The following is a 21668-nucleotide window of genomic DNA, read 5'->3' as shown; positions in this document are numbered from 1 at the left end:
CGATGGAAGACTTCCAAGGGCAACATCAGCTACACGCCACACACGAGTAAGAACACACAGGCTGGCACAACAGAAGGTGCACAGGAAAGAAAGTAGGAGAAGGAAGCACCAGAGAGGTCCAGTAGGCAGACACAAGGCTCAGCAAGTGGTCAGCAGGTCAGCACGGTCGGGGAGAGCTCAGGGCACAGACGGGCTGGCCAGGCACTCACCAGAACCATCTCGGAGCTTCGGGAGCTGAAGACCTCGTGGGTCCAGGTCTGGCCAGGCTCAGGGGAGCGATCCCCCTTACGATGCAGCTTCAGGCCTACGGTGTGGTGCCCCATGGTGTTCAGCAGCTGGGTCACCTCACCTGACTGCAGGTTGTCAAAGTAGATGGTGGCACCCACAATCTGGTCCCCTGAGCAAGGGCGGAGCAGGAAGCAAGTGAGACCCACAGGGTCTTGGGAAAAGAACATGACCACCACATGGGAGGCCCTCCAAACGCACTTGCCTTTAAGGTGGCTCCTGAATACCCTATAAGGCAACTGTGATAATAGCCGTTGTACAGTCGAGGAAAGAAAGTAAGGCTATGGGAGGCCCACTGAATCACCCAAAGTGGTCAAGCTCATGAGTAGTGGAGTGGAGAGACTAAGGGCGATGTCGCCACCACCCTCCATAGCCACTTTCCCCGAGGACTGGATGGATCAACGGACACAGAGGGGGCAGGAGAGTGGGGGGCCTTGGGTGCCGACTGTTCTGAATCCACTGGGACTGGCCTTTCCCTGCCCCTGTGGCCTTCCCACCCCCACCCTCTGCCAGCCCGCCCCGGCACCCAGGCCACACCCTGGGGTGACTCACCCTCCTTGACCACTCCAGTGCGGGCCGCAGGGGAGTTCTGCATCACCTCCTGCACAAAGACGCCATCATCCCTCTGGGCAATGGTCAGCCCATGGGAACCACTACCCTGCCAGTTGGGTAGCAGCAGCTCCCGGGTCGTGTCCTCTTCCTTCTCCATCTGGGATGAGGTAAGGAAACGGGGGCTCAGGACAGTGGCGGGGGGGTGCTCAAGAGCCCAAGAGATAGGAAAGCCAGGGATCCCGGTGCTGTGAGCACGCAAAGGGAGAGGCAGTGTCTCTGAGGTGCCCACGTCTACTGGGAAATGTTCCACAGGCATCGCAGAGAACACAGAAAGTGGACATTGGCTGCCACCGACCCTCATCCCTTCCACCCAGGGTCCCAGCTCCCTGATGCCACCACGAGGTCCCTCCCCGCCCTCACCCCTCTCCTGCCTTTCGCCACACCCTCCCCTTCCCACGGACCTTTTGCAGGACTCAGTTCAGGAGTGGATGCCTTGCCAAGAGCCCGCCCCTCCTTCCTGTCTTCTCAGTCTCTCTCTCTCCTCTGGAATCACGGTCACACAGCCTAGGGAAAGGGGGACAAGGATGCTCATGTTCAACAGCTGGCTTGCTCAAAATCCCGAATGCAGAAGACGGTGGGGCGTTCTTGTTCCAATCTCCAGGCCAGGCCCAAACCCCAACCTTCCCCTACTTCCATTCCATTCATCCATGACTTTCCAACCTGGGGTCACAGAAAGGGGGCTAAGGGGAGGCCAGACTCAGATGTAAACCCTGACATACATCCTGGCTCTGGGGCACCTGGGGGGGCTCAGTTGGATAAGCATCTGCCTTCTGCTCAGGTCATGATCCCAGGGTCCTGGGATCCGGCCCATGTCAAACTCCCAGCTCAGCAGGGAGTCTCCTCCCTCTCCCCACTGCTTGTGCTCTCTCTCTAATAAATAAATGAAATTTTGGAATGCCTGGTGGCTCAGTGGTTGAGCCTTTGGCTCAGAGCATGATCCCAGGTCCAGGGATCGAATCCCACATCAGACTCCCTGGGAGGAGCCTGATTCTCTCTCTGCCTATATCTCTCTACCTCTCTCTCTCTCTCTCTCTCTCTCATAAATAAATCTTTAAAAATAAATAAATAGGGCAGCCCCAGTGGCACAGCGGTTTAGCGCCCCCTGCAGCCCAGGGTGTGATCCTGGATCCCTGCATGGAGCCTGCTTCTCCCTCTGCCTGTGTCTCTGCCTCTCTCTCTCTCTCTCTCAGTCTGTGTCTCTATGAATAAATAAATAAAATCTTAAAAAAATAAAAATAAAAATAAATAAAATAAATAATAAATAAATAAATAAATAACAATCTTAAAAACAAATAAATAAATAAACCCTGGCTCTGCATCCTCCCAGCTGTGTGTGTGTATTCCTGGCCAAGTCACTCGACTTCTCTGAACATCCACTTCCTCTTCTGTGAAAACAGAGATGATACAGGATCTCCCTGAAGACTGAAGGCAAGACAGAGCGCGTGTGTGAAAAGCTCAGGCGCACAGGAGTCATAAAATAAACATTCTCGGGCAGCCTTGGTGGCTCAGTGGTTTAGCGCCACCTTCAGCCAGGGGCGTGACCCTGGAGACCTGGGATGGAGTCCCACGTCGGGCTCCCTGCATGAAGCCTGCTTCTCCCTCTGCCTGTGTCTCTGCCTCTGTGTGTGTGTGTGTGTCTCTCATGAATAAATAAATAAAATCTTTTAAAAATAAAAAATAATAAAATAAACATTCTCATCAGGTTCTTTATGACAGCTCCAGGAAGGAAATGTCGAGTCTGCATTTTACAGATGGAGAGAGGGAGATCTGAGAACCACAAAAGAGGGCTGTTATACCTGGGCTCTGAGTCTGTAACTCTCTCCCCTCCACCACATCAGGTGCAGCTTTAACCGGCATGAGACCCCTCTTCTCAGAGTATCTCCAGGTCTGGCAGCAAATGTTAGGCGGAAGGCAAGAATGGTGGTGCCCTCCCACCCTTGATGACAAACGGACTCTGGGTCAGCCAATCTAACCCAGTCCTTAGGACCAGGGGTACCCTCACCAGCTGGGAATTCCAGGCGCAGCGGGCTGAACAAAAGAAGCCCCAAGCCCGCCAGGCCAGCCTACACCCCAGAGGCTTGAATACAGCTGAGCTACCTCGGGGACCCGGTGAGTCAGGGCCCATCTGGCTGCCCACGTGGAGCCCTGAGCCAGGCCCCCATAGGTGCAGGCACTTGGGAGCAAAGATGCCCTCTAGCCACAGGATGAGCTGTCAGCTGCACTGGTGCCTTAGGAAGACATGAGGGAGGAATCTGGGTACAGTCGTGGCCTACAGCCACCCACACAGAATGGCAGGAGCACAGTCATCCAGAAGCATGTCTGCAAAACCGTGTGGGAGATGCTAAAAATCATGCAGAGCCTCACCCAAAGCCCCACCCTGAAGCTGTTTACATTCAGAAATTAGTCAACCAATCAATAAATACATGCATACTGATCACCTCCTGCATGTCCAACACTGTACCAGACACGGCAAAGAAAGCCAAGAAGGAGGGATCCCTGGGTGGCACAGAGGTTTAGCGCCTGCCTTTGGCCCAGGGCGTGATCCTGGAGACCCGGGATCAGATCCCACATCAGGCTCCCAGTGCATGGAGCCTGCTTCTCCCTCTGCCTATGTCTCTGCCTCTCTCTCTCTCTCTCTGTGTGACTATCATAAATAAATAAAAAATTTAAAAAAAAAAAAGCCAAGAAGGAACAGACAGAGCTTAGCCCAGCCCTGAGCTCTACAGGGCATTAGATTGCCACCTAACTTGCACATCCCCCCAGCATTTACTAAATGCGTACACTCCATATGCCAGATGGGGAGACTGGAAAGACTTAGTTCCTGTCCCGGATATAAAATATGAGCAAGGTGCCCTGGTCCTGACCCGTTTAGCTTCCTAGAATGTTCTAGAAGGTTTGGGAGCCTCCTGGAGGGGAATGAAATATAAAAGGAAAGAATGCAGCAAAAATAACTTAGTATTCACAAGTTTTCTTGAATGCATTAGAATTTGCCTCTGTGGGATCCCTGGGTGGCGCAGCGGTTTAGCGCCTGCCTTTGGCCCAGGGCGTGATCCTGGAGAACCGGGATCGAGTCCCACGTTGGGCTCCCGGTGCATGGAGCCTGCTTCTCCCTCTGCCTGTGTTTCTGCCTCTCTCTCTCTCTCTCTCTCTCTCTCTCTCTCTGTGATTATCATAAATAAATAAATAAATAAATAAATAAATAAATAAATAAATAAATAAATTAGAATTTGCCTCTGAGAAAAGGATTGGGTCTCTTGGAAATTCGTGGTTGCTTAGCAGTCGCGGTGTCAAGCAGATCACAGCATGGGTAAAAACAGCACAGAGACACCCAGTCCTCCACCCACCCCACCCCACCCCACCCCACCCGAACTCTCACATGCAGTATTTATGACACAGGTGCTGCCTAAGAGGCAACCAGAGCCACCACCAGCAAGTGGCCTATTGGCACAGGTGTGAGCTAGGAAACTACCTCTTCCCCTCCGGACGCGCAGCCGCTATGGGAAGTCATCCTGATCCCAACAGACAGCAAAGCTGCAACTTTAAGGCACCCCCTACCCCCCAGCACTAAGAAGCCAGCCCTGCAGACAGGAAGCCAGGCAGCACAGGGGGGGGAAAAAGGCTTCCAGCCTGAGGACTTCTCGGGTATCTAAAGCCACCAGGCATCCTAGCACCCCACTCTTCCTCCTGGAGCAGGGCCCCTTTCTTCTGCCTGACATCCTGGTCCTGAGCCAGCAGCTAGTGAGGGGTGGAGAGAGCCAGCCAGCTCACCCTCACCCACAACTTGGCCCCACCCTCCCTCCTTCTCCAGTGAGTCACTGAGGCTATAACAGCTCCAGACATGCAAAGGGTCACGCCTAAAACCCCATCGACAAAGGGTTTCATTGGTCAGAGCCCCAGGGGTCCGTGGGGGGGTTGGGTCACCAGAGGAGCCAGGCAGCCGGCTTCCCTGCCAGCTCCTCAGGATGGAGCCCAGGTCAGAAGTCCCCGGAAGCACAGCTCGGAGGCTCAGGAAGGACTTGCTACATGCCTCAAGCCAAGCAGCTCAGGACGGGGGTGGAGAGCCATCATGAGTGGCGAAGGGTCCACGGCCCATGAGAACAGGAGCCGCTGGACCGAGGGCTACAGGTTGGCCCTGGCACGGCACCTGCTGGCTTCCTGGCCAGGAGGGGCTGCCAACCACCCTGCCTGCTCCGGCTCAGGGCTCTCCTTCTAAGGCATCCAGGAGCAACTCCCCTGCCCTCTCATCTGCTCTGGGCCACGCAGGTGGCTGCACCTGGGGTGCTGATAAGGATGGACTAAAGACACGGTGGGAAGGGTCTATTTTCTGCATTTGAGTCCCATCAGCCTCTCCCACATCCTTGGAGCCTGTATCAAGCCCAGATGGGCCCTTCTCCTATATAAGTCAGGTGACGCCAGACTTCCCCCAGGGGAGGGGGGCGGCTGAGGGTCCTGCCCCGAGTCTTTGCAACTCTGAGGAAATCTGCACATTCAGCCAAGCGTCATAAGTCTTTAGAGCTCGAAGATGCCTTCGAGCCACGCTGTGAACATGGTGGCTACATGTGACTATTTAAATTTAAATTAGCTTAAATTGAATTTTTAGTTTATTGATTGCAGCAGCCACATTTCAAGAGCTCAACAACTACACAGGGCAACATATTAGACCGGGTAAATGTGGAAGACTTCCACCAAGGCAGAAAGTCCTGCGGGACAGCTATCTGGTATTTACAGATGGGGAAGGAGAGGTCCAGAGAGGTGAGAGTAGGAGAGCGTCAGGACGCCAGAATCCTGGTCTGCCGGCACCCCACCCCAAGGCCCACCCGACACTGGCTCACAGTATCCCTCGTGATGGGAAGGCCTGGAGTGGGGACCCTCTAGGCAGAGGGCTGCTTGGAGGGCAGAAAAAGAGTGAGATGGTATGTCCACTTCCATCTGGGAGGCTGAGAGTCCACTGCAGGGACACCGTAACTCAGGCCAGAAGCAGAAAGAGAACCAGGCTGTCTTGTCAATTCAAAACTGCAAATGCGGGGGGGGCGAGGGGGGGTGGCAGCCTTGGGTGGCTCCAGCAGTTAAGCTGCCTTTGGCTCAAGTCATGATCCCAGGGTCCTGGGACACAGACCTGGGTGGGGCTCCCTGCTCAGTGGGAAGCCTGCTTCTCCCTCTCCCTCTGTTCCTCCCTACCACCCCCTCATGCGGCGTGCATGAACGCACACTCTCTCACAAATAAATAAATAAAACCTTAAAAAAAAAAAAAACCTGCAAAGAGGATGTGCACCACCCAGGCAGATCCAAGAAGCAGACTCCTTGCCCAGGGCAGAGGGTCTCTGCCAGAGGTGGCATCCAGAGGAACATCTTACCCCCTCTGCCTTGAGGCAACAAAGCCCCTTCCTCTCAAGAGCCAGTATGAAGTCAGCCAGGGAGGGGGCCCAGTTGAATTGCTGCTGCAGCCAAAACCAACCCTGCAGCCAGCATCAGTGTCAAAATGACAGGATAGAGGCCCACTGCCCGAGAGACAGGCCCATGGGCCTCAATGCTCCCATGCACCAACCCTGAAGACAAGACACATACCAGAGGGGCACAAGTGTGAGCATCTGCCCAGCACAGGATGGAAACGGGAGGTGCCCTCCAGGGGAGAGAGAAAAGCATTCCCACCCCCTGTGGGGAGGACACCAACAGCAATGGGAACTTCTACCCAGCACAACGACATGCACCCACCTGCACCCACCGTATACACAAGCCAAGGAGAAGCATCTCCCAAGCCAGGAAGAATGAAATGACTCACACACAGGTAGAGACCTCCACCAGGGAAAGTCCCAGACACTTATAATAGGATGAGGGGGTAGGATATTCAAAAAAAAGAGAGACCCACCCAGAGGGGCAATCTACTCTTCATAAGCGCCAGACAACAAAGAAGAAAAAAAAGCCTTGAATTGAACGAAAATCCCTAACAAACTGAGAAAAAGAATTTTGCCGAGCTCCTGGGGTATGCTATATAGTTCCATGCCTGGGGTCTCATTCGATCCCAGACCTATTGTGATTGATAACTGGTGTCCTTATTTCAGAGACGCAGCAACAGGCCCCCAGAGGTAAGATGACTTGCCCAAAAGTGAGCAAGAGTTGAGATGCAAGCCCAAACTCCTATGACTCTGTGACTCCAAAGCAGTCTTTCCCTCGGCAGAGGAATGAAGGTGCAAGTAAGTACACACACACAATGAGAAACCACAGAGAAAAATGCACAAGGGAGATACAGAGATAAGAGAGATCTATACTGGAGGAGGGCCAGAGACCCACCCGAGGGAAGGTGGAGAGGCCTCCACGCACACACCCAGAGGGAGGCAGGGTGGGAGAAAGCCTCAGAGAGAGGGCATAGACCCAGAGAAAGGGAGGGGCTGAGATTCCCCTAGGAGACCCAGAGACCCAGAGACCCAGGGAGGAGCAGGTGACTCACCCAGGGAGCAGTGACACCTTTCCACTGCCACAAGCATAGGAGGGAGGGCAAGCGGCCACCAGACTCCTTGGCCCACACACCAGCCCCTTCCTGGCCAACAGCTCAGGGATAGCCGACCCAGAGGGGCAGAGTCCCAGAATTCCTGGAAGCCAGATCTGAGGGGGCTCATGGAGGCCATATCCCCAGGACTCAGAAATCCTGAGCTACATAGATCCCAGCTCACCTGGAGACTCTTGGGGGCCCATCAAGTGAAGGCCAAGAAAGTCATCCCTTCTGGGGCTTGCAGGGACACGAGACCCACTCTAGAGAAAGGCACCAGCAAGGGTAAGGCAGATGCTTCCACTCACTGGGAAAGGGCAATAGCCATAACAGGCAGGCCCTCGTCCCAGGGGAACAAGGAAAACAACAGGGGTGGCATCGCTTCCAGGGCCTCAGCCTGCTCCGAACGAACCTCCATGGATGCAGCTGCCAGGCCTCTGTCTGGAAAACAGCACGCCCTAGTCTAACTAGGGGAGAACAGCAAGGTAATCTGAAGGGTCTAAGCTGGCATCAGGAACTTTTACTCAGCTCATTCTGGGACTTACAGCCCAAGGGGGCACACTGTATGTGTTGGGGGAGGGTGGGGTTATCAGGGAGAACGTGACTAACACAATACAAGACACAGGCGACATGGGCGCTGCAGAGACATTCCCAGAAAGACACACAAGGACACACACACACCGCGTGCACAGACGCACTCATCAGCCCGGTCCCCCACTCTTCCCAGCCTCCGCCCACTCACAACAGCACCTGTCTGGGCAGCCCCAGGCACCCCCCCATTCTGGAGGGCGCCCATGCCTGCCCCAAGTCTGCATCTCCGTCTACCTGGTGCCCAGGCCTATCTTCCTGCTCCCTTGCTATCCAGGCCACTGGCCTAGCTCACAACTCCCACCAGGAGAAAGGCCCTCCAGCTCTATCACTCCAGCCCTCTCCTCTCTGCCTCCCTCCCCGCCCCCCACAGCCCCAGCAAGGGCCCCTCACCATCAGGCCTGAGTTTTCTGCACCTCCACTTTCAGGGCAGCCCCACTCCTACCCCACAGGCTTTATATCTTCCTCTGGCTCTCCTACACACAGCTTCCTCACACCATCCCCCCACCCCCAGTGAGCTCCAAGTTCTCACTTCCAGTGGGGAGGGAGATTCCCTCTTCCTCCCCAGACTGAGAGGGACTCCCCTCCTCCTTGTGACTTGTGATGGGGGCCTGGGGGCAGCAGCGCGTTACCCAGCGGCAAGTCCCCACCCCTGGCCACACAGCCCGGAAAGAGAGAGCCTTTACCCAAGGACCAGAGGTGCACTCTCCACAGGGCAGGGGTGGCTCGGTCTCACCCAGGCGGGCGGGGCAGCGGGAGATGACAGCCCTGGAGCTGCCAGGGGTGCACAGGCTCCCCAGCCGCAGGCGACCTCTCCACCCAGCGGCCGGGCAGCGCTAGTGCAGGGGCGCAGAGCCAGGTCCCGCAGCTCCAGCAGCCAAAGAGCCACCCCCAGCCCAGCCAGGACACGAAGCCAGGATCAGCTCCAGGCATTTCCCCTTCCCCTAGAACCTCCGCTCTGGCCCCCAGGGACAAGGCAGGATGCCCCTCCCTGACCAGCCGTGTGCAGCGCCTTGCTCGGCATCACTCAGCCAGGGCTTCGTTCCCAGAGCTATCCTCACCCTCCCAAGGGCCTTTGAAGACAAATTCCAGGGCCCAGAACCCAACCAGGATGGAGAAAGTGACTTTAGACCTGACCTTCAGGCTCCATCAGAGCTCCATCACCGGGGCAGAGTCCCACTGCCATCCCCTGCCCTTTAAGCCCCAGACGCAAGCAGAGGGACATACCCAGGACCACCATACACAGCCAGAGGGACGGCCTCTCACCGGTAATATAACACACCCCTCACCGCTGTGACACGAGTGGCCAAAGGCACATGAGGCCACAAACACCAAAGAGGACGCCTGGGCACCACACCTCCAGCTACAACAGCCCAGGAACCCCCCCTGGTGGGAACTAGGCCAGGGGTGAAGAAGAGGGACTCTATCAAAACTCCTTCGCACATACGCGTTCCTGCTGAGCTGCCACCGCCCCCCCCCCCCCCACACACACACACACACGGAGGAAACTGAGTTTGCTCTGGAAGGCCTGGGAGCCCGCTGGGGTGGCCAGAGACCAGGGATATGCCAGCCCTTGGGAGCCGGGAGCCTGGATAAAGCCCACGGGGGACAAAAAGAGAGCAAAAGGCCTGGGACATTGGCCACCGCCACCATCTACTGAAATCCGCCCATTGTAAACCTTCTCCAGCAGCCACCTCCCTTCCTCACTTCGAGCACATGCAGAGGGTCAGGCCAGCTCCAGGGAGACAAATCTGGGGGGTGTTGGGGAGTAGTGGGGAGCAGGGAAGAGCCAGCAGTGGGAGTGGTCCCATCCAGAGGAGGACCAGCTCTTCTGGTATGCCTTCATCTGTCTCCAGGCAGTTCCCAAGTTCTGAGGAAGGCAGTGACCACACCCCAGAGCCCCACACACCCCTCCACCCCCACAGATTTGCCCCAACCTCTCAAACCAGCTCCTCAAGCTCTGGGTAGCGTGCTCCACCGGGGCCAGCCAGCCAATTCCAAGTTGAGCCAAAGAATCTAGCCTGGTAGTGCCTGGGCACCTCCACCCACGGCCTCCCTGGGACTTGGATGACCCAGGAGATCCTCCAGCCCATTCCCTGCCCCTGTTCTGCTGCTGGCCCTCTTCTTCCACAAGTCTTCCGTGGTTGACTCTCTCGTGGCCCACCCGGAACCCTGGACCGGTGCCCTGAACCCAGTCTGGCACCCTGAACCCAACTCTGTGGGGTTGGCTCTCCAAGGAGGGCCCAGAGCAGCGCCCCTGAATCACTGCTAAGGGTCCCAGATCAGCAGCATGAAGCCCCGCATGACTTCTCTGGCTCCTTATGTGTCCCTGTTTGATGACCAACATCCTGGCATATACTCTCTTGAGGACAAGGCTTTAGAGAAAGGGGCTCACACACCCTCCCTTTCAGACGAGACCCTGTGTCCTATGCTAGCCCAGCTCTGAGGGTCCTAGGTCCTCTCCCTCCCTGCCCTACCCCACCTCTTTCCTACCACAGCTCACAGCTCAGAGCAAGGAGGTACCCCCCAAGTCGGGGGTGCCCTTCCGCTCCCCACTCTGCACTCTCTACCTACTGTGCGCTGGCCCAAGCCCACCATCCCTTTGGGCCCAGGAGAAGGAAGCTTCCCCTTTCAGCTTTGGAAAGGAAGTGAGTGCCACACCCAGCCCCAGGGATTTTCCTTCTGGGGGCAGAGGAAGAGAGGGAAAAGGAAGCAGAATCTGTTCCCCTACTTTAGATGCAGCATAGGCATCAAGGCCTGAAAATGCCTTCCAAAACACCTTCAATCTCTTCCTCCTCCCTTCCCGTGGCTTCACCTATCACAACAGCCCCCACGCTGTCACTATGTCCCATAAAAGCAGCCCAGCCCCTACCAACACTGGGCTGTGCAAGGAAGGGCAGGTGATTCCTGCATATGGGAGGCTGGATTCTCACGGAGGAAACTGTTTCAAAACCAATTACTGGAGCTCACTGCTGTGCTGGGGACACAGAAGTAAATACCAGTCTTTTTTTTTTTTTTTTTTTTTTTTTTTTTCTCGGAAACTCCAGGTCTCTCTCTAAAGGACCCCACTGACAGGGGAGGATCCCACCCCGCCTTTCCATAAGCCCACTCCACAGAGCAGGGCTCTCGGCAGCCACCGCCAGCCAGGACACTCACCACCACCTCTCTGCAGCCACACCCAGTAAAAGGCTCAAGGGCACACACACTACACGCACACAATTCTCTGTGGCCACATGTGCCAAGGCGCCAGAGCCGTCCCCCACCTGGTGCAGGCGCCCAGCTGAGCCCCGTGGGTCGCCCCGTCTGCCCGCTCGGCTCCCCTCCCACGCAAGGGGGGCACAGCCCGGGCGGCTCAGCCCCACGTGTCCCTCCCGGCCGGCGCCGCCCAGGGCTGCGCCCCCAGATTCCCGGCCCTGGCACGGCAGGGGGCGCCCAGGCCCGCCAGGGGAGGGAGGGCCAGGCCCTCACACGCTGCACACCCTCTCCCCGCATGGGAAAGCCTTACATAACACGGCTCTGCGAACACACCCTAAGCGCTCTGCCTTCCCAACAGGGCAAGACCTCGTCCCCCACCGTCTCTCCCGGAGCGCACGGCTGCAGCGGAGGGTCCGGGAGTGCGCGGTGAGCCCTCCTCCCACGCGGAGCCGAATCCTGCCCCCACCGCCCCACGCAGCCCCTTCCTCCCCCTCCCCTTTGCCCCTCACCACTCCTCCCCGAGTTCTGGTTTGAATTAGTCAGCGGCTCCAACCACCACATTCCTCAGGCTGCTGGCGCCGTGCCAGGCGCTGGGGCGGGGGCCATCCCGCCCGGACGGGTTTGGGAGTGGGGTGTGGGGTGGGAGAGCGCGCCGCCCCCGAAGGGGAAGGGGTGGGGCCGAGGGCCGGGCCCAGCGCGGCACCCCCGTCCCGCCCACCCCAGCGCTGGAATCTCCCTAATTACGCCCCCCGCCCCTTCTCCCGCCCGGCCCGCCCCGAGGCGCGCTGCAAAGTTAGGGCAGGACGCAGGGAGGCTTCTGGAGCGGGGACCGCGGAGCGGCGAGCCTAGGGCGGGGCAGCCGGACGGGGGCTGAGAGGGGCACAGGCCGGTGCTACAGGACTGGGTGGGACCGGGAGGACTCCGGACGCACAGCTGGAGACGGAGGTGTGGGGAGCGGGGAAGGACCGCCGAGGGGGCGCGGGGGCGCGGGGACTCCGGGAGGGGCCTCGGCGACGACATCGGAAACTTCTCCAGTAAACACGGAATAGGAGCGGGAGCAGCGCGCTGAGCCACCGCCCCAAGGAGAAGGAGGGGATGGGGCGGAGACCAGGGGCCCCCAGGCCAGGAGCGGGGCCCCCCAACCAACAAGCAGCCCTCGGGAGAAATGAGGACTGGAGCAGAACACGCTTCGGAGCGATTTTTCCAACTTTGCCCAACTCGCGCCCCAACTCCGGAGGCAGAGCTTGGCTCCCAGGGCGCGACGCGGCGCCTCCCCGGCGGCCCCGGGGCTGCCCAGCTTGCTCCTCGCGGCCTCAGCAGTAGCCGAGCGCCTCGCCCATCCCTGCAGCCCACCGCCCCTCGCCGGTTCGCGGAGCCCCGTCCCCGCGGCGCCGCGGTGCGCCCGGCGCCCCTACCTGCACGCTCAGCCCCGGGGCACGGCCACAGCCCGCGCGGGGCCCCAGGTCGCGGTGCTGCGGCGACTGCAGGCGGCGAGCCCCGGTCGGGGCGGGTCCGGCAGGGTGGGCGGTGCAGTCCCCCCGGCGGAGCTGCTCCGAGTGGCCCGGCCCTCGCGCGCGGAGGCGGCTCTTGTAACTCCGGCTCCGGCGGGCGGGTCTGCCCGGAGCTGTGGGGAGAGGGCGGGGCCGGGCGGGGCCGGAGTGGGGCTGGGACCCGCGAGCGGGCCGACCCGACCCGGCCCCGGGAGCGCGCTGCTGGGGGGAGGGCCACGGGGGGTCGCGGGGACTAGGGAGCAGCCTTACCCCGCCCCGCTCCAGTGCCCCCTGCCCTGGCCCGCGCGGGGATCCACCCCCGCAACGTTTGCAGCGTGTGGTCGCCTGCACCAGAATACTCCTTGGAGCTCCCCAAGGATCGTCCTCCCAGCTGGAAGCTGCAGATCAGCTCATTTTGCCGGAAGGACCAGAGGTTCAGAAAGCGGCTGGTTGGGGGGGGGGGGGGGGGTGTGTGATTCCGACGCAACCTCCAGCCGGACGCGGATCTTTGAGTTTTCTCTCAACCCGGGCGTCTACACTTCAAATCCCAGGCCCCAGTCTCACTTGGTTCCCAAGCTCCATGCAGCGGCGCCCATTTCTGCGCCCCCACCCGGCTTTCTGACCCCCCCGCCCCTCCCCCACAAAAGGTCTGAAGACGCTGGCCCCACCCCTGGAGTCAGGGTGCCCACGTGGAGTCACCAGTGCCCCACGCACTAGGTGCTGCTCCGGCCACCGCGGCGACAGGGGAGTCAGGCCGGCAGCCCTTGGAGGAGCAGCGCCCGCCGCACATCTTCCTCTACGGGCTCCACCCGAGGGAAGCTGGAGCTCCAGCCTTGCCTCGACCTCCCCATTTCTTATCTGAGCCCTTCCCCCACCCCCCCACTCGCAAGGACGCTGCTTCCAAATTTACTGCCATTTCCCACAGGCACTTCTAACTCCATGAGATTTTATTAACCGCTTAATGATGGGGTTCGGGGGCCCTTCTGGCCACCCAGCCCCCCCTCCACACTCCCATTCTCTTCTCCCCCATGAATCCTCTTATCCTCCCTCCTAGGTGGCCAGCCACTACCCATATCAAGGCAGTTTTCCTTCCTTCCCAAATGCTGAGGAAGGAAGACCCCAGGCTGGGACCCTGAGAAGACCTGGCTCTGGGCAGGAGCACCCTCCTTGCGGCAGATCATGAGTGGGCTGGGGCTGAGACCTACGGCCCTGTCCTCTGAAATGGCAAACATGTTTACAGGCTAAAAATACCCAGCAGCCAACTCTGCTGCCAGCCCTGGGGGCTGTGTCCCAGGTCCAGTTACCAGCACAGGCATGGGGGAGGGAAGACACCGCAAAGGAGCCCTAGCTGTGTGGAGACTCATACAATGGATGCATAAAGGTGGAGATACATGTGTAGACATTCAGACAGGCATAGACATGCAAAGACAGACAAAGTAGAGCTTGGGCATCAGCATTCTGTCTCTCTATGTCTCTCCATGTCTCTGTCTCTCACTTGCTCCTGCTCCTGGGTACAAGTCTGTTCTCTCCCAGACCCCACCCCACCCACCCACACACTCACTCACACACACAGACATACAGGCACACAGATAGGGACTCAAACCCAGGGCAGAGGCAGTCCCACCACACACAGTCACGAGCCCAGGCTTTTGAAGGAAGCACCTCCTCCATTTTGTTTCTAGAACCTACTTTATTTAAGGGGAAAAAATCTAAACTTTTCAACGTTGTGGTGCTTTTAAAACATAAGAGCTAAGAACTAATTATTTCCTTTACTAGTGGCTTTTAATTCTTATTTCATTTTCAGTAAAATTTTTCTCAGCTTTTTGACAAATGGAGCAAGAATACAGAGAAACTAACCAAAAAAAAAAAAAAGAAGAAGAAGAAGAAGAAGAAGAAGAAGAAGAAGAAGAAGAAGAATACAGAGAAACTAGAGTGGCCCGTCATGCTACAAGTCAGGTAATCCTTGTTGACATTTTTGAAATAAAACCAATGCCTCCATCTGGTGAAGAATGTAAACAATACAGAAAGGTAGAACAACAAAAGGTAAATGTGTCCCTCCTCCCTCACCCACTCCCTCTCCCCAAAAGTAACCACTGTTAACAGTTGACCAAAGGATTTTTAACTTTATGAATCACCAGAGTTCCTTGAAAGTGCAAGTTTTCCCAGAACATACTTAAACGGGAGTGATGATATACCCACAGAGATGCAGGGGATCTGCAGAGAGGAGTTTGGAGGGAGGGACTGGCACAGGAAAGGACCAGCAGGGGAGGGTGTGGATGCTGGATCCTCCCTGGAGCATGGGCTCATCGGCCCCCCAGGAGTGAAAGAGCAGAGGCTAGTGTCCTGGGCTCAGGGCCAACTTATCTGCTCCATTGTTTGTTCTGGCCACCCTCTTGGTCAACAGAGAAGAAGGCAGGAGAGGCTGGTTTGGGAGCAACTATAGAGCAGGGATTACTGTCCAGATACTTCATTCAGAGGTAGGAGTGTCAAAATGCCTGGTTGGCGATGGTCCTGGGGACTGTTTCCTGCACACTCCAAGCTAGGAGCATAGAGAAGGAGTCACCCAGACCCTTGCCCCATTAAAGAAAAAAAAAAAAAAAAAAACTACAATCCCGTCCCTGCCTGCTGGAAAAGGAGCTGGACTTTCCTAGGTCAGCTTCCTTGGCCCAAGGGGAGAAAATATATTCAACAGTTTTCAGGGGTGTAATTGCTGTAGCCCCCTATCCCTCACCCCCCAAAGCTATCTTAATGGCGATTGTGTCTCCTGCTGCAGCAGGCGCTATCATCTAATCTTCATGTGCTCTAGGAGGGCACGGTCTCAGACAGAGTTAGTGATTTACCTAAAGGCACACAGCGCTCAGAAGCAGGAGCCAAACCTCCCGCTGGCATCTAGGCCCCATGAAGACAGGGATTTCCTTGGTCTTGGTTTTGTGCCCTGCGCCTAGAGCTGTGGCTGGAGAACTTTGTGAAATGAATGAATGAATGAACTACAGGTATAACTGGCGCCAAAGCCCTTGTCTTTTTCACAACAGCATCCTAAACCCCAACATTCCGCTTTCCTCTCAGCCAGGGAACAATTGCCCCACTTACAGGCCTCTCCTACAGCCGCACATTTATTGTGTGTCCGGTGACAGGCCAAGGGCCTATGGTGGTGCTGGTAGTGGTGGTTCAGGGAATAAAAAACTCAACAGGATGGAACACCTGCCTCAAGGTGCTTGGTCCTGAAGAAAATGTCTTCTGAGCTCCTTGCAGGTCCTATGCTTTGGGAAAATGGGATATTATCCATTCTGCCACATATTTTACACTGACACCTCTCTCCTCCCACCAACATACATACACTGACAGATACACACAATATTTTTTTAAGTTATAAAAGGATTCCCCCTGACAGTCTCAATTTCGCAAGGAAAATCTGTATCTTTTTGAAGGTTTCAGATTCCTCTGCCAAAATAAAGGCTATCCAGGAATCCAGAAGGACTTCAGCCCTCCTGCTGGCACTCCATCACCTTTCAGAGGTACCAGACACCAACAACGAGGTCCTGCAGATTTGCTGGCAAAGCTGAGTGAGTCCTAGGACTCATCATCACTGGGATACCCCAGCTTCCCCAGAAGTTTTGCTCCCCCGCCCAACCCAGGAGTTTCCCTGATGTGTACGCACAGTGTGTGTGTGATGAATCTTGGGCTCTGTTGCCAAGCGACATGCCTCTGTTTTGTCCTAGTATGCTTGTTTCCATAGCAACCACAGAGGGAGCTCTATGGGCAGGCCCCGGGCCAGGGGATTCCCCTTCCCCTCCCTCCTCACCACAGTCCCCTCCTCTAAAATCAGTGTATTACAGGGAAGATGAGACGCGACTGCTCAGAGAGTATTCATGGCTTTTAAACTATGATCCCAGAAAGGAAGTGAAATGTGCAATCTGCAGTCTCTTTGAAAGTAGACTCCCCACCCCTCCCATGAGGGCCCTCTGACATATCTGCCTTAGAAGCAGAGAAATGACTCTTACCTCTTCTTCGAGCTATCTGGAATCTCCCAGACCCCACCCCCACCCATACACACATACCCAGAGATGAGCATCTCCCCAAACATCAGGCCCATCCATGTTCACTTTCATTGCTTCCTAATCTGTCTTCCCCGGTGAACAGCAAACCTCTCGGAGTGATTCTGGGATCCAGATATTATTTCCTAAGCAACTCTGAGACCCCAGACTCTTCACTCAAACTCAGAACATGAAGCCAAGTGTTCCAGCCCAGTTTAAATTCCAGCCTGTATAAAACCTTGGGCTTCAATAAGGAGTTCCTGAATCACTCAGATCAGATCAGACAAGAGCGAATACAGGAAACCTGCCCATTACACTCGGTCCTAATTGAAATCTTCAGGCCAAAGCAGAACCCAAGTTAAAACTTATTAGAGAATGAGAGACACGTGGGGCTCTGAGCACAGATTCTGGGAGGAAACATGGCTCAGAAAGAGCATCCAGACAAGAGAGTGGGGACAAAGCGGGCAAGGTGAGCAGGACAGAGGGAGCAGGACACCTGCACTGGCAGGGTGAGAGGTGGCCTAGAGGCCAGGAGGTGTGCTTGTGCAGATTGGGGGAGAACAGGAAATGTGGAGATTAAGGAAAACAAGTGGCAAAACACGATTGAATAAGGCTGTGAAGGAGGGAGGGGGAGCAGAAGAGAAGAGCTCAGATCTGAGCCCAAGACAGGCAAACTGTAAACAGGAGCCGAGGGAGGGAGCTGGAGTGAGCAGAGCTGCTGCAGCCCCAGCAGGGAATTGGGAGCAGGGAAGGGGGACCACCAGCCTCTACTCCGCTTTTCTGGAATCTGCTTCTCTGCCATCCTTTCCAACTTCCTCTGCCTTTCCTCTGGTTTCAGGGGTAAAGGGAGACCAGCCTGGGCTTCTCTCCCTCTTCTGCTTGCAACTTCCCAAGTCCAGGCTGAGGAGATCAGGCTGAGCAATAAAGGAAGGGCCTAGGCTGCCCAGAGCCTGAGTCACCACATAGCTGAGGTTCCTGACGCTCGAAGTCCCGCCTCTGCTCGCCCTGTGCCCTCTGCTCGCCCCAGGACTTGGAGTGCTGGAGTGCCGGGCTTGACCTGCCCTGGGACCTGCTCCACTTCTGTGCCTCTTACCAGCCAGGGCTGCTAGCAGCCTTGGATACCACCCTCTACCTCCAAAACCGAGTGTGCTTGGTCCATCCTAGTGGCCCAGCAGTCTGAGGGAAGCGCCCCTTCCTGCTCTTAGGAACAAAAGTGACTCAGTGAGTGGCTTTGAGAACTGTGGAAAGACTAGCATGCACCCTTGATAAGTCACTTCCCCTCTCTGGGCTGGTTTCCTCCTGGGTAAAATAAAGCGACTACCTAATGTGGTCTCCCTGGCTTTCCTGCATAAGGTACATTCTGTCAGTCTGAGTTCAAGAGATAGAATGTTCCCATTGGGAGGGTGGGTTAAAGGAGTGTGTCTGCTAACCCCTGTCCTAACAGGAGTGGGTGGGGTAGGGCACAGGTTCCTCCACAATAGGGCAGCCAACACCCTTGGCAAGTGGGTGATTCAGGCCCCACAGAGAATGGGACTGACAGGGCATGCTCCCCTGTGACTCAAGAGAAATGGAGATCTCCCTGAAGAATGACTGGCCAGGGTCCCGCTATAACCAGCTGGTCTCCCCTGCACCTAGAAAGTTTCCTGCCGCATTGCGGCCCCCACTGCCTCTGATGGGCACCCTAAGCTCATTGTCATACTGCCTCCCTGGCCTACTCAGTTGCCTCCACCCCTCCTACTGGCCCTGGCAACCCCTCTTCCCTGGGCCTTCAACGACATAGCCCTTCTTGCCCTGTCGTGTCCCCTCATTTACCCTTTGGCTCTGTCCATCCTCACTATCCACCCCCATCCCTGCGGAGCCAGCCAGATTGCAAAAGGGCTGAGCCAGCGAGAGAGGCCCTCACATGACAGCTGTTCCTGCTGGGGAGGGGAGGGGGCCGCTGGAAGTGGAGGGAAGCACATTCCATGGGAGATTCGATCAGAAATAGCCCCAAACCCTGACCATCCAGCCCCCGCTCTGCACATGGCCAGCCCATTGTGTAAACAAGGTAGGGTCAGCAGGCTCCCTTTGGAATCCTGAGAAAATGAGGAAAACGGGGCAGGGAGCAGTTCCCGAAAGGGAGGGGGCTACAAGGATGACAAGAGCCCAGGAACATCTAGAGACCCAGGGTCACCAAAACAACCTTTGCCACTTAAGCAGTCCCACCTGCCCAGGGTACTCTGCCTCTTGGGAGACATTCGAATGAATACAATGCAGCACCCAGCAGCCACTTCACCACCATTGCACCCATCCCTTGGGTGCTGGAGCACCGGGACACCCCAGTAATTCCACTGGAGTAAAACGACTCCGGGAGCTATGCCAGCCTAATTAGAGCAAACAGACAGGAGCAGGTGGCTGTTTCTCTAACCTTTCAGGAGCACTGATATTTTAGCTCCACACCATGAGGGGAGGTGTGGAGGTGGGGACCCCAGAATTGCACCCAAACACACAGAGGACCAAAGTCAGTTGGGGAAGTTAGCCTATACTGTAGGCACAGCTGGTAGGGTGAGCCAGGGAAGCCACAGTCACCCAGGAAAACCCATCTGATGAGGGAAAGTTCTGGGTTCCAAGGACAAAGAGTGCTGGTTGCCATGAAAACCACAGTATTGATTTCAGAAATGGCTGGGTGGATCCTCCAAAACACTTCATTCCTCTCCCTTCAACATTCTAGACCCTTCCCCCACCTTTGAAAAGAGGAAGTGGCACATTTGGGGCATGTGGGCAGCTGGTGGGATGGGCCTGACCCAGTGTGCAGAGCAGCTGTCCAACTCCAGCTCAAACAGGACATGAAAAAAACATGACAATCTACGTCTTTATTGGAAGAACTTTAAAGGCTTGAGTTTTTAATAAGTGACTTAAGCAGAAGCACCAACAAAGCTATAATAAATAGCTGCTTATAACCAGTATCTACCAGTTTCTATACAGGCTGAACCAAGTCTCAGGCGTTCCCATTCACACACTGGGTTTGGCAAAGATTTCATCTGCAGTGATGACACCATGGAGCTAGAGAGTATCATGCTGAGGGAAATAAACCATTCAGAGAAAGGCAAATACCATATGATTTCACTCATATATGGAATTTAAGAAACAAACCAAATGAACAAAGGAAAAAAAATGAACAAAAAAATGAACAAAAACAAAAAAAAGAGACAGACCAAGAAACAGACTTTTTTTTTTTTTTTTAAAACGGTAAACAGCTTTTGTTTTTTTTTTTTTTTTTTTTTTTTTAATTTTTATTTATTTATGATAGTCACAGAGAGAGAGGGGCAGAGACATAGGCAGAGGGAGGAGCAGGCTCCATGCACCGGGAGCCCGACGTGGGATTCGATCCCGGGTCTCCAGGATCGCGCCCTGGGCCAAAGGCAGGCGCCAAACCGCTGCGCCACCCAGGGATCCCCAAGAAACAGACTTTTAATTGTGGAGAACCGATGGTCCCCAGAGGGCAAGGGAGGGGAATGGGGGAAACAGGTATGATGGGGATCAAGGAGGACACCTGTCTTCATGAGCACCAGCTGATGTAGGGAAGTGTGGAATCGCTATATTGTCCACCGGAAACTAACATTACACTGTATCTTAACTATGCTGAATTAGAGTTCATCTGCAGTCAGATGCACCTGAATCCAGACCCCTCTCTCTCCATCTTCCTTTCGGGATATGCTAAGCATTTGCCCAGTAAGCAAATAAATGGTTTCTTCCATCTTACTCTAGTTATCAACATCATGCCCTGTTCTCGGCCTGACCCACTCAGGGTCCCTTCCCTTCCCTCCCTGGGACGCTGGCCCCAGCCGGCACGCACTGCCGCCGGGATGCCAGCTGTAGGTGGTGCGCGGGTGGCACGAGCCTCCCAGGCATGTCAGGAAATGGGCCCAGCAACCAGAGACACCCCTTGGCGCAGGCGCTCACTGGCTGCCTGGGTGAGCCAGAGCCAAGCAGGGCCGGGAGGAGCAGGGAGCCAGGCAAAGCTCCAGCAAGCACAGGGGCCCCAGCCAGGATCAGATGGGGTCGGGGAGGGTGCCAGTCCCCAGCCTGAGGCTGTACGGTGACTCAGGCCTCCCCTGGGCAGGGCAGGGCAGGGCAGGGCAGGGCAGACCAACCAACTCCAGATGGACCTCTCCTCTTACCCTGCCCCCACATCTGCCGCTAGAAACTCCTGTTAACCTCTTTCTTGCCCACCAGGGCAGAGAAGAGGCCCTCTGGTTCCAACCACTTTGGAGGCCAACAGCCAGCCTGGAAGAGGCCACCCACCCCACCTCCGTTTGTGGGCACTGCCCCTCCCCCAAACACAAGCCTGGCCACATCCAACAACCTGGCCACCCTCCTCTGCACCAAACCGCCAGACCTTGAGGCTTGAGGCACAGGAGGCAGGACGTGCAGATGAGTCACTCTTCCTGCAGTCCAAGGAGGCTGGAAGGCTGAGTCCATCAGACCCGCCCAATCCACATGGGGAGCCAGGCCAGCTGCTGCCCAAGTTCTAGCCTACCCTGAGGAAACCCTTTTCCACAACAGGGCCCCAGTCCTGGGCCTCTCCGACCTGCCCCTTCAAACCTTCCATAACTTGGTCTCTCCCAACTAAATCTCCAGCTCCTGGGAAGGTCAAGGATACCAGGAAGGGGGTGAAGATTATGAAAGCAAAGGAGCAGGGAAGTGTGGTGGGAAACGGAATTTGTGAAGGGAGTCTGACAGGTTAGGTGAGGCCCCAGCCCAGCCAGCAACTAGCACTTTTAGATCCTAACCAAGAGCAGCGTGGAATGCTTGGAAGCAAGACAGGTGGCAAGTTTGGATCCAACCCAAGATGACCTGCCAGGGAGCAATCCCTGAGCAAGAACTAGCCCATCCTCACCCAGCTGGATTCCACATCGCAACTCTGCTCCACCCACTCTTCCCAGAACCCCAACTATAGTCCAAGTACCCAGCTAGATTACAGCCCTACCCTCTCCCCAG

General features: G+C 56.1%; 1 protein-coding gene and 1 long non-coding RNA gene across 8 annotated transcripts in view; one reads left to right on the top strand and one right to left on the bottom strand.

Moving 5' to 3' along the window:
- The window catches only part of AHNAK (AHNAK nucleoprotein), a 29753-nt gene extending 17025 nt beyond the window's left edge, over nucleotides 1-12728 (bottom strand). For 3 of the 6 annotated variants that reach the window (XM_041721744.1, XM_041721750.1, XM_041721749.1), the window contains exons 1-4: nucleotides 12580-12728; nucleotides 1299-1401; nucleotides 838-994; nucleotides 210-397 (exon numbers count right to left, since the gene is read on the bottom strand). In XM_041721744.1, coding sequence (XP_041577678.1) covers nucleotides 210-397; nucleotides 838-994 — 345 coding nt within the window. In that variant the 5' untranslated portion in view covers nucleotides 1299-1401; nucleotides 12580-12728. Of the gene's footprint in view, nucleotides 1-209; nucleotides 398-837; nucleotides 995-1298; nucleotides 1402-2693; nucleotides 2715-11497; nucleotides 11597-11673; nucleotides 11812-12579 lie in introns of those variants that run through there. The other 3 variants (XM_041721745.1, XM_041721746.1, XM_041721747.1) reach the window with 3 other exon arrangements.
- LOC121471263 lies at nucleotides 10439-18020 on the top strand. 2 transcript variants are annotated; one of them, XR_005982646.1, is made up of 4 exons: nucleotides 10439-11590; nucleotides 14459-14610; nucleotides 16083-16217; nucleotides 17527-18020. It is a non-coding gene; the product is annotated as an uncharacterized LOC121471263 (long non-coding RNA). The 2 variants fall into 2 exon arrangements; XR_005982647.1 differs by lacking the exon at nucleotides 10439-11590 and adding an exon at nucleotides 12924-13087.
- The last annotated feature ends 3648 nt before the right edge of the window (nucleotides 18021-21668 follow it).

This window comes from Vulpes lagopus, chromosome 11 (genome assembly GCF_018345385.1).
Source record: "Vulpes lagopus strain Blue_001 chromosome 11, ASM1834538v1, whole genome shotgun sequence".
NCBI lineage: Eukaryota > Metazoa > Chordata > Mammalia > Carnivora > Canidae > Vulpes > Vulpes lagopus.
This window is presented reverse-complemented; position numbering and strand designations above follow the sequence as displayed.